The sequence below is a fragment of the Plasmodium brasilianum genome, chromosome 14 (genome assembly GCF_023973825.1).
Source record: "Plasmodium brasilianum strain Bolivian I chromosome 14, whole genome shotgun sequence".
Taxonomy (NCBI): domain Eukaryota; phylum Apicomplexa; class Aconoidasida; order Haemosporida; family Plasmodiidae; genus Plasmodium; species Plasmodium brasilianum.
In genome coordinates, this window is record NC_090127.1 from 3,203,873 (window position 1) to 3,217,189 (window position 13,317).

General features: G+C 23.7%; 1 protein-coding gene across 1 annotated transcript; it reads right to left on the reverse strand.

Moving 5' to 3' along the window:
- Positions 1 to 3,666: 3,666 nt before the first annotated feature.
- Positions 3,667 to 13,000, reverse strand: MKS88_005892 (rhoptry neck protein 3; the record flags this gene model as incomplete). The annotated part of the gene is made up of 9 exons (XM_067219193.1): positions 3,667 to 3,740; positions 4,843 to 9,076; positions 9,290 to 10,510; positions 10,691 to 10,938; positions 11,247 to 11,648; positions 11,772 to 11,897; positions 12,000 to 12,131; positions 12,293 to 12,460; positions 12,877 to 13,000. 9 exons carry the CDS (start codon positions 12,998 to 13,000, stop codon positions 3,667 to 3,669), a joined length of 6,729 nt encoding a protein of 2,242 aa, XP_067071094.1.
- Between the last annotated feature and the right edge of the window lie 317 nt (positions 13,001 to 13,317).

Genomic DNA, 13,317 nt, shown 5'->3' on the forward strand with positions numbered 1-13,317 from the left:
TTTATTTTTTTTATTCATTGGTAAATTAAAATATAATGCAGTTAAAAAAATAATTAATTTTTTTTGTATTATATATTAGACTTAAACATTCTTGTATATGCATATGTATAATACATACATACACATATCGTATGTACATATATGCATACATACATACACATATCGTATGTACATATATGCTTACATACATACTTATACATATATGCACACTGATAAAATGCTAAGATATATAAGATATAAAGGATATCCCATGAAAATGAAAAATACAAAATGAATTTTTAAGTAGATTTATATTTTTATATATCCTTTCATTTTTTGAATGTTTAAGGGGGGGGGGGAAAAGAGTTTGACCGCGTAATAAAGAAAAACGTTACAGGAAAAATTTTATAATATAAGAGCATTTAAAAAGCTTAAACAGTGTTTCCTAATTACTTAGAAAAAAGGAAAAATTAGTTCACTATTTAGTATAGATCAAAGGATTCTAATATGGCAGCATTTAAATATGTATATAATATTGATTTTAAAAGGATTAAGGCTATTAAAAACGTTTTAAGTATTACAGCATTTGGGGTGTAGACACCATGAACTAAATCGAGTGCTACGCTTTCTTAAAGAGCAAACAGGGGAAAATGATTATGTATATATATATATGTATAACACATAAATATATGGAAAAAGATACTGCACATTATTTAATAATAGACGAAATATCAAACCATATTGTAACAATTTCAAGAAGTACAATTAATAAAATTAACATAATAATTATTGTTTTTTCGACTGAATAAATATGAAAATATAAATGGTAATAAAAGGGAAGCATATCATTGTGAAAATAAATATGAAATAGATTATTTGATGAAAATTAGTTGAAATGTGAGCATGCAATAAGGAGGAAACTTATCCCTCACTAATATATTTTTTCCTACGGTAAATAAATACATGGAATTATGTATATTATTAACCATGTATAATATTATGAATATAAGGTATCGTGCTCAGGGGAGAAGAAACTACAATTAATACCAATAAAATATTTAAAACTGGTCTCATTTTTTAAATATTTATTATTGTATTAATTCATATATGATGAAATTTTAAAAAGTTAAATATAATTTTGTTTTTGACGTGCAAATGCATACAACTTTATTTCTAGTTAAATTTTCAAGAATTACATTTTTATTTCACTAATTGGTTTGAAGGAAGTTTTGTCATTCTAATAACTTACAAGCATGTAAACACATTAGCACATTTATATATGTGACTATTCTTTTTATCAATAGAGTAATAAATATTCCTTTTTTTGGTATGAAGTTGCTCAATTTTAGCAGATCCGCAAAGAATAAAAATTTCGTTTCATTTTATCGGCCTTATAAATTTAAAAATATATATAATGTTATTATTTTTTTAAAAAATGCTTTTGTAGTGAAACGAATGTACTTTAGATTTTATTAAAATAATAGAAATTATACCCTTATCGTTCACAAATGACTTGTTTTGACTATAAGATATTAAAATGTAAAAGTACGTCTATGAAAACGTTGCATATTAACAAATATAAAAAAAATAAAAAAAAATTTATTAAGAATTTAAACTGTTCGTTCTTTTCTTTATTTTGTATTTAAAAAAAAAAAAAAAATAACATCAAACTGATACTTATCGACATTATACAGAAATGCAAAATAAACGTTTTATAATTTTTTAATTTTATAGGTAAATTGTTTAAAAAAAAAAAAAATGTATTAACAAATTAAATTCCCGTTTGGTAGTAGTTACTTCATTAGTATTAATTTAATGTATGAGTTTAATCAATTGTTTTAGTTATGTGTAAGTAATTTTTTTTTAATGTAATAGTTCATAAAGTACTTGTAAAACTTTTTTTTCATTACGACAAAATACATATTTTGTAAGTTTATATACATATATATATATTTATGTATATATATTGTAGACGTAAGAATGTCCGAAAAAAGTTAATATGGTACTAAGTTTTTAAAATAAAATGTTTATAGGGAGCGGGCATGGTCTAGTGGCTATGACGCCTGCCTAACACGCAGGAGATCCCGAGTTCGATCCTCGGTGCCCGTATATTTATGTTAATAAAATATAATTTTAATTATTTTTTTTAATACATATAATGTAATAATGAAAGAATATTTGTGCAGTACAGGTAAACAATAAGAAAATCTATAAATACATCAATGTATTTTATTTTTTCCTTATAGTATTTTTAATTTAATTTGATTACATTAAAATTAGTTTACTTATTTAACAATATTCAGTAGTCTGCTTACAAGTTATGTTCGAATAATTGTATAAAAAGATAAATATTAAACTAGCTTTTCCTGTTAAATTTATCAAACTTCTAAGTATTGTTATAGTTTCTATTAAAATTTTGCGGATTTATCAAAAAAGGTTATGTAATCATAAAAAAAAAATATATATTTTTTTTTAATTCGCACAAAGTTTGTTATGTTTAAATTCAAACATGAGCACAAAATAATATTGGATAACATGTACTTTTTCGTTAGAAGGAATAAAATATACATATACATATTTTCACACAGTGAAATGAAACATGTGCCTTTTGCAGTTACTGAACCTTTTTTTCTCCTTTTATACAATTAGATTAAAAAATAATTAAATATGAACTTCATACTATTAACGAAATTTAAGTACTTTTGAGGGTCATATAGTGTTAAATGGATAATATCTTTTTGCCGTTAATTATAATGAATGTTTAATATACCTTTATATATATTTTTAATATTATTTACATAAAAGGAATTATAGAAAATGTAAATTTTAATTTAATATAATTAACATGATTTTCATTAATTTACAGTGTAATAGGAACTTTTTTATTTTTCTAAAGTTTTCTTACATTAAATATTGCGTAATATCTACAATAATATTTTTTTTTGTTTTTAGTACAGAACTAGTTCAAGTACATATTTTTATTTTTATAAATGCGTATTATGTCAATGTGATAACACGATACCAAAGATATTTTTTTGGGAAAATACTTAAAATGTGTGTAATTCGCATTGTATATTTGCATATTATTTAAAAATAAATTATTGTATGTTAAAAGATTAGAAAAAACATAATATGGTAATTCATAATTTACTGTTAATACATAAAAAGAGTTTTTATTATATTGTAAGAGGTAATTTATGTTTTATTATATATAAATATTTTGTATATAATATTTTTTACGTATCAATTTATTATACATGTCATTTATTCTGTAATTATGTACTTCATAAAGAATAAAATAAGAATATCCGTTTTGTTGTGGGATCATTATATTAAATTTAAAATGTTAAATTATTGATCTGTTTCTATTTTTGCTAAAATTTGCTAAAAAATAATTTATTATATATAACTAAAAATAAGATTTTATATTTTTTTCAGGTGTATATCTGAAACATTCTTTCACGCTTTTACTTTTAACTTGCTATTTTTTTGTGTATTGGCACGGTTATTTATTCACTTATTTTTCTTTCTCAATATTAAAAATTAAAAAAAAAGTACTATTTTTTAATGCGCAAAAAAATTAAAGCTACAAAAATTTGTTTTTTACTGAAGTATGCATATATTTCTTTTGTCGAAAGAAAATTAATATATATAAAAGCAATCAAAATTATTTTTTTTTCAAACCTTTTAGACATTCATATAAAAGGTCTCGCCGGGACTCGAACCCGGGTTGGAGGATTCAAAGTCCTCAGTGCTAACCACTACACTACGAAACCTTGTGAGTTCATTTATATGTGTATTCATCTATTTATGTGATCATTATTAAAAACTCTATATTATGAGATATTGTTTGATACATTTTTTTCTAATTTATACAATATTTATTTTACTAACAGTTAATGTTATATTAAGAATACTTAACCCAAAAATATATTCTAAATTGTACTCTTTTATTTGTAGTTAATAAATTAAAGCATAATAAAAGTACTACGAAACAGAGTGATTTAGAAGTGAGAAAATATTTTCCTTTAGGTCATATATATTATATATATATGTATATACATGAAATTAATATAATGAAATAATTAACTGTTATATTGCTCACAGTAGTCGGTTTTAATCATACTTATTAAAGTAAATAATATTTTGTTTGTATAAACTCTTAAAAAAATAATATATATATATATATATATATATATATATATATATGTACATTTCATAGTGCTAACTACAACCGATGTTATTACAAATTGACTTTTTTAATAATATAAAAAATTAAATTTAAGATAATAGCTATCTAAAAGAAAATTGTTATAAAAAGAAAACACAATGAGAAAAAGGAAAAAGAAAATTCAAAAAGCTAAAAAGAATTGCCAAAAAAACAAAGCACAAAAACAAAAAAACGAAGTCATATAAAAAAAAAATGGAAAAACGATTCCTCGTTAACTCAAATTGCTGTGTACCTTTACGAAACCTTATAGGAATGGATAAATAAAATATATAATATACTGCAGATGTTTGTGTTATTGCATTACTACTATGCTTAAGTTAATGAAACATTTTTGATATAAATATACATCTGCTTATGTAGTATATTTAAGGATTTTTAAGCGTATGTATATTTCTGTAACGATCCATATCTCTCTATATATATATATGTAAATATACCCAAGCATACATACACAAAACACCATTGTAACACACACTAAGATTACATGAAATTTAATGGTTTAACAACTAAAAGATATTAACAAATAAAACCTCAAGGAATATATATTTCGTTTTTTTTATTTTTCCTGAGCCATCCAAAAATTTCAAATGTGTGTGCAAAAATTCTTTTAAACAATTTAAATCTATATTTACCTCCTAGTAGAAGGTAACCAACATTCATATATAAATGTTTTATATTGAATAAAGTGAAAACACAATTCCATGGTTCTATTTTTTTTGGAAATTGAAGTGAACTTAACACTAAATCTTCATATGTTATTTTAGGTTTAGAAGACGCAGTACTTTCCAAATCATTATGTTCTGTTTCATTTGACTTTTTTTCTGAAGAAATATATATATTCTGAATATCTTCACGTAATGAATTTAAAGTATCGTTTTCCTTAAATATTTTTGCGAGTGATTGAAAAGTATTATCGTCATTTGTTATACTCATTACTGTATTATTATAATATCGACTAATGAAGTCATTAAACAAGAAATCAAAGCATTTTACATTTTTACAAGTAATCGATTCTTTGAACATTTGATAAAACAAATTAACTGTACCTTCATCAAAAAAGAAACTTGTATACTCTTTGAAACTGGAAAGAGTTCGTGCAATATTATCCTTAACTACAAGATCTTCCCTTAATTGTTTTACTAATTTATTTATATAGTAATAATACCCCTCATTTATAACATCTAAAATATATTTCAACTCCGTTTGTTTTAATCTTTTTAAAGGAGGATAGATAAGGTATTGATTGAATAACTGAAATTCGACTATTTTATATAAAGAAAATAAATCCGATTTTGGTAAATTATATCCCTTTTCACTAGTAGACTTAATTTTTTGTACTGTATCATTTATATCTAAAATCATTTTATTAATAAATGGGTTCATATTTTGTTTTATATATCTTCTTTTTTTGTTTAATATAGTTAATCCTTTTTTTATAATTTCTACTGGAGTGAACACAGAAAACTTGTTTAATGAAATAACTGAGTGTACAACCTTTATTACTAGATGAAAGTTTCTATAAATACTGGTTTTAGGAATATACATATTGTATGATCTATTAAAAAAGCCATGTTTTCCGTTGTTAGCACTTACATATTTTTCTGTTATCATTGTAGAATCAAATGAAAATGTGGGCTTTTCTGTTTTCTGAAGGAAATTAACATCATTTTCATTTTGTATCTTATCCATTTCATATTCTTTTGACATATTTTCATTATGCATGTCATCTGAAACTCCACAGTTACTATAATTTTTATATAATAAAGTATTCTGATCTCCTTCTTTTTCATCTAGTATATCATCATCTTTTTCATTTTTATTTTGTTTTTCCATAAGGGTGTATGTAGAATTTTTATTGTTTTCGTTCCATCCCTCTTTAATAAAATTTGAAGTATCAAGAAAAGATTGAGATTTAGGTAAAGTTTTATCTGATTCTGTAAGTGTATCTGAGTTTGCACTTTTGTATGATGCTATATTTACATCTGAGTTTACAGTTTTATATGATTCATCAGTTGTTGTTGAATCTGCACTACTAGATGAATCTTCACTTACATTTGATAGAGTATCATTATCAGATGCGATATATTGTTCTGAGTTTGAATTACTTACGAATTTATTTTTCTTTTCAAATGATTTCCTAATATATCCTTCATCTAATTCGGAATCTTCTCCCTCGGATGTTGAAGCTTCCGACATTAGGTCTTCATTATCTATCTCTTCATCCGCATAATTTGCAGATAATATATCTGTAACAATTTTTTCATCTATTAATTGTTCTTCTTCTTCTTTAGCTTCTTTTGATTTAGGTTTTAAATCATCTTCTTTGACCAAACCTGTTTTGCTCATAGATTCAATATTTGGTTTTCCTGGATTTAAGATAAACCAATAATACAAAAAGAAAGGATAGTTAACAAAGGAACATTTCACTTTTTGAAAATATTCATTAGTAAATGCCTTCCCAACTATATAAAACTGATCCAAAATATTTTTACTGTAAAAAGGTGCTGTTGTAGCTTTGTTTGTAAAATACACATCAATGTTATTTACATCAGGTGCAATAGTAAACCCTTCAAAGGGGATTATTGGGACATTAGATTTTTGTAAGAATTTTTCTAGATATATATAATTTTGAACTGTTTCATTTATCATGGCTATATCATGTGCTAAAACATTAGAAGCTACGTTTTTTGACCCAGCAATATATATACTTGATGTTTTACCTACATTTTTCTGATCTTCTTGATCAATTTTTTGATAATACGTATTTAGACCTTTTATATCTATATCATCATAAAATAAATCTAATAATAAATAATCTTTATAAAAATTTTGTACATCATAATCCATAATTTCATTATAACGAGCCAATTTTTCTAAATCCGTTGTTGAAGCTCTATAAGTTTTAATATTATCAGAAGCATAACATTGCACTTGGAAATTTAAATGATCTATAGGATATTTTTTCAAGTCATTATTATCTTTCAGTTTTTGAATAAATTTTTTGAATGTTTCAAATTCTAATATTGAATTTAAAATAAAATTCAAGTAATTTCTGTTACACAAATATATGGATGAAAATCTTATTGAATAATCTAGATCATCTGTTGCTGCGTAAAATTTTATGAAAATATATAAATTTCTCAAAAATAAGAAATTTGTAAATTTCATATCTGATAAAAGTTTTAAAAATCCAATTAACTGAGATAAATACTGTTCTATCTTTTGATCGAAATGAATTTTATTCAGGATATGTTCACTCTTTTCTAGAAATTGTGAAGAAAAATAATTGTCATTTTTTTTAATACTAAATAAGTCCATAGAAAACTTCTGCTTAATTATTAAATTTATAAGTCTAAAAATTCGTAATATATATTTTTCATTATTTACTGATGTATTTGGAGCCAACTTAAAATTATTCAGCATCTCTTTAACATTTTGTTGGTCTGCTGTATATCTTATAAGAGGATACTTAAATTTTTGAAAAACGTTAGAAAAAACTAAAATATCTTCAAATTTTATATATGAATGTGGGTAGAAATCATTAATAACTTCAGCATTTTCTATAATTTCAAAAAATCTTGTATATCTCATTATATTTATTAATCTTTTGCCTTTAATTCGTTTACCTAAAGTCATTAATGCCTTTTTCCTAGCATATCCAACAACTCTTTTAACATTTAACATTTTTAAGTATAACAATTTTAGAGGTGTTTTGAAATACTTTTTTCTTTGATCTAAATATTCTTCTAAAGCTAAAAATCTTTTCCATGAATGTCTATTATTTTTTTTCTCTATTCTTAATAGAGACATAATGATTAACAGATGTCTCACAACATCATTGCCATATTCAAATCTATACATATCGTCAAGAGGAATATGTTCTTTCTTAAAAAATAAATGTGTTCCACAAAGTATCTTTATTAAATCTGTTTGTCCAATAGTAGCAAATTTGGTACCTGTATTTTGTATATGATTTAAATTTTTAACACCCTTTATTTTTATTTTTTCTTTCTTAATATTGTTCATTACATCATCTATTCCCATTATGTTTTCCATCATAAAGGAACTATAATCATAATAGAGTAAAAAATAACACTGTGAAGGTAAATCTTGGAATTTTTCAATATTTGGTATTTCTCCATATAGAGTCGTTATATGATCAATAATTTTTTTTTTTTCATGTTCCCTAGATTCTATTTCATATCGTAAATATTTTGTGCTCTTCACAATTTCATCTTCTAAAGTTAGTTCTGCATTAATATCCTCCTGCTTCTTGTCACCCATATTATTAGTATTATTATCATTATCATTACCGTTATCATTGCTAATATCACCACTACCATCATTACTGTTATCATTATTATTATTATTACCTTTTGGAAGCTCATCATATTTTTTTATTTTATTATGTTCATTATAGCTTTTAATTTTATTCATAGTGTAAGTTTCATAATTATATGCGTAACTAGTTTTTGGATTATATGCTTCTAACAATTTTTGCTGATATAATTTATATGTTTCATTTACAGGAATTTCATTTTTTTCAATATTTTTATAAAGAGCATACAATGCTGACATCACCAATATAATGACGGACTCTTCTGTATTAAAGAAATTTATTTTATTTAAAACATTTTCTAAAAATGTCTTAAACATACGCGAAAAGGTTACCTTATTGAACTGAAACCTATATTTTCTAATTTTTTTTAAAAAATAATTTTGAGATCTATCTTTTTCTTTGGATGTTTTTTCCATATATAATCTGTGAACTTCATAAAACTCTGTGGGGACCATGCTTAGAAGAGCCCTTTTCCACGATAGAGCTTGATGAAAATATTGCTTAACTGCTCCAATCATGGAAGAAAACTATAAAAAGTGAAGAAATAAAAAAGTCTATTGTATAAATATATGAGCCTTAATACATATACTTATATGAATATTTATATGTACATACTAACATGTATTTATATTAGTATTTATATGTAAGTATTTATATATATATACATATGTGTAGGTATAAAAATATTATATAATAATAAATTTATTCAAATTAACAATTAAAGAACTGAATTGATCAACTCCGGATGCCCATAGAATGTGATGAATTACATCAACAACTAAAGTGTCGTTGTCTTCTTTTAAACACATATAACACTGAGTTAACTTTCCTTCATATTTGTCAGCATGTGAACCTACTATCAAATTACCATTGTTGCTATTTAATGGCTCAAATTTAATATATGGTACTTGATGCATCAGTGGATTTCTAAAAGTATATAAGTTCAATGACTTTAAAAAAAATTCCTTTCTATTATTTTGATTAAATGAAAATTTATATAAACGTCCTTCTTTATTATGTAAATATAAACCTTCATCTTTCATCGTATAACTATGAAACTTTAAAGAATTAATTTTTTCAGTGTTCACTTCGTCTAATACTTTGTGAATTTCATTATGTATTATTTTATTTATTTCATCATCGTAATTTATATCTACTAATTCAGCATTTTCTGACCTTTTTATTGTATCAACAGTATTTTTCAAATATTCGTATAAATATAATTCTTTTGAATCAGTAATAACACTAAAAAAATTAACCATATTTGTTATTACTTTTTTATCTACTAGTACATCATTATATTCTAAAAATAGTGGAATTAAGAGATTAATAAAAATATTTAGAGGAAACAATAATTTCTTTACTTCAAAAGATTCATAATTGCATGGCTGGTTCAACTTTTTAGCTAATTCTAAAGGACAACTCTTCAGAAGTTTGAATTTTTCTCCGTAATTAACAAGACCAGATATAATTCCAGTTGCACCCTTAATTAATAACTTCATTGAACTATTTAACTGTTTCTTTAATTTCTCATCAAAATATAAACTGGAGTAAGGGAAATTTAAAGAAGGTTTGTAATGGAGCAGTTTTATCTTAATAAGAGACAATGTGAACTCAATGCTACCTCTATTAATTCTTCTTATATTTTTTTTTATAAATGGTTTTCTAACTATATTTGAAGAAATTTTTTGTAAATATGTTTCATATATTTGATCTTCATATATATATTTAAATTCTGAATCTAAATCGTTCTGAAAAAATTCTTTAGGGTTCATTTTACTAATATAATTTATATTAACTGATATTAAGGTAAAGAATTTTGTTAATATATTTGAAACAGCTAATTTGATGTATGATTCTTCATAGTATAGTGTTCTTCTAGTAATCTGAAGAATCAATAGAACCTTTTTAAACGTTTCACTTTTTAGTACAGTTTCTTTATCCAGTTCCCCATCTTTCGTCTGTAAAAATTAAATGAATGCATAGATTAAACAACACACAATCGAAACAAAAAGAAAAAGTAATATTTACATTCTAGAATTTTTCGCATATACGTATAAATAAATATAAATAAACAAATAAATAAATATATATATATACGCATGTATGTAGATTTGCATTGGAGAAGGTTTCAAGCTTACATTTAATAATTTTAAATCATTTAAGGCGTCTGTAACATATTTAAATAAAGAATGACTGAAATCAAAAAACCCTGTGCCGAGATTTTTTTCAAATAAGTTGTTTAGAACAGGAAATAAATTTTTTCCAGACAAATGATCTGTAACATTTACATAAGAGAGTTTCCAAATTTTAGAAACTAGAATTAAGGAATCTCCTTGTAGCAATTTCATAGCGTATTCTTGAAGATCTGGGTGCTTTAATATATTTACTAAGGATCAGAGAAAAACAAAAGATAACAAGAATATATTTTTCACAAAAATATGCATAGAGTGCACACTCGAGAATGCATATATCCTTGTATAACGGTGTATGTGTGTTTGTGTACGTGTACTTATGTATGTTTCTTTGTGTGCTTATGTATATGTACATGTATATATGTATTTATATATTTATGTTTATATATTTATGTTTATATATTTATGTTTATATATTTATGTTTATATATTTATGTTTATATATTTATGTCTATTTATTTATGTTAATGTTTCTTCTTGTTAACAGGAGGTAGTTTCTTACTTTTTAAAATTGCGTAAAACATCTTTCTGTAAGATATTCGGTAGAGTCGTTTGACATTTCTATAGACAGCAAACATAATCTTACTCAATTGTGTAATACAAAATGATGACATAGCAAAGGCAAAAGCTCCACGGAATGGCATAACCAGGGGGTAAAAAAACAGTAGAAATGATTTAAAAACATAGGACATAATTACTCCGAAAATATTGTTCATAAGAAGCTTGTCAAAAGATGCTATGTTATTGTATAAATAAGCATTTGAAAAACACAGATCTATCAATTCATGATTTATAAGCCCAATTATACCCCTAAGACTCTGAGCAAAAGACACGGACATAAATGTTCTAGCCAATAACAATCCATCACTTTTTAATGCATCAATCATACCCCAATAAGAATCAGCTTGAAAATAGGAAAAAAAGAAAAAAAAAAAAAAAAAATTGAAGAAGGAAAGAAAATTTTCTTTGTTTATTATTTTTTCAAATTTTGGTATTTTTTATATCTTTTATTTTTATATTATCTAACATTTTGCTTTATTATATGTTATAAGAGCATGGTCCATTTCAGTTTTAATAACATCATCGATTTGAAAATCAGGGCAGTTGAAATTATACATTAACTGTTTCTTAAATACATCATACTTTTTATTCTCTATATATAAAAGTAAAAATGTGATATTCATTTAATGTGTATATGCTTACATATATATTTATGTAATGCTTTATTTTCTTTTCCATTTTTTTTTTCCATTACTTGCACTATGAGCTCTAGATATTAATTTGACAATACGTTTCACATTTTCCTTATTTAATACTGTTAAATAGAAAAAAAAGTTAGTTCTTGAAAGAGATTCATATACAGCCGGATTACGGTGAAAGTACCCATCTGCAAAAAAAAAAAAAAAAAAATAAAGTAAAATAAAAATATTTATATATTGTATCTGATTTATATCCAATACTTCTTTTTAAAGATTCAACATAATTTGAAGCCAAAAATACAAAAAAAATAAATATTTATATAATTTTATCTTTTTCTTTTTTTCTTACGGGTATGTAGTCCCTTATATAATACTGTATTGATTAACTTTGCAACATAGTGCTGGTTAAATATAGAACTAGCCTTTAAGGATAAAAAAGAATATTCATTATTGTTTGACCAATTACTATTGTTAATATTGTGTCTTCCTTTTGTTCTTCTATTTTTACTATTATTCCCTGAAGAAAATTAAAGCATTTGTTAAAAGGTTAACGTTGTTATATGTGTTTATAAATATACAATTGCACACTTGTGTTTGTGGATGTGCATACGTGCCTTAGGTAAATGTGTATATTCTTTTAATCCATTTTTATAATATATTGCGCTTTATATGTCAAAAAGATAAAAATCAAAAAAAAAAATAAAAAAAAGAATTACGAAAAGACGTGGTTTACAAAATAAATATAAGCAGTAGTCTACTTCTCTAATAAATATGTTTAAATATAAAAGCTAAAATGTTTGTTATTAGACGAAGTTACACACATTTTACGAAATGCTGACAATTAAAAAAATATCTATAAAAAAGAAGGTAACCAAAAATTAACGCTAGCTATTAAGCAAATATGTTAGTATCGTTAAATATATTTTTTCTAACCTAAATCATTATAATATTTATAATTGGCCAAAACCGTAAGGCTTTTATTCTCTAATTCTTTACATTTTGAAAGTATGTTTAGGAATAAGTAAATTGAAGAAATACAAAGCCAGTACTTATTCATTGCAAAAAAGAATATTTCTACCGTTTTATCTTTTTATGCACAAATTTTTTCAAATGATATTTTAAATGTTATATATGGTGTAAAGAAATAATTTAAATAACATAACAATATATATATACATATCTATATGTACATATTTATCTACAACGAAATGGAATAAAGAATTTTTACAAGATAATAGGCAAAAAAATTTGTGAACAAAATATAATTAGTTCTAAACATTATGGGAGAGTTTGCAAAAGTAACAATGCACAATACAAAAGATTTTTTTAAAAAATACACACTATTATGCATAATATTGATAGAAAAAAAAAAAA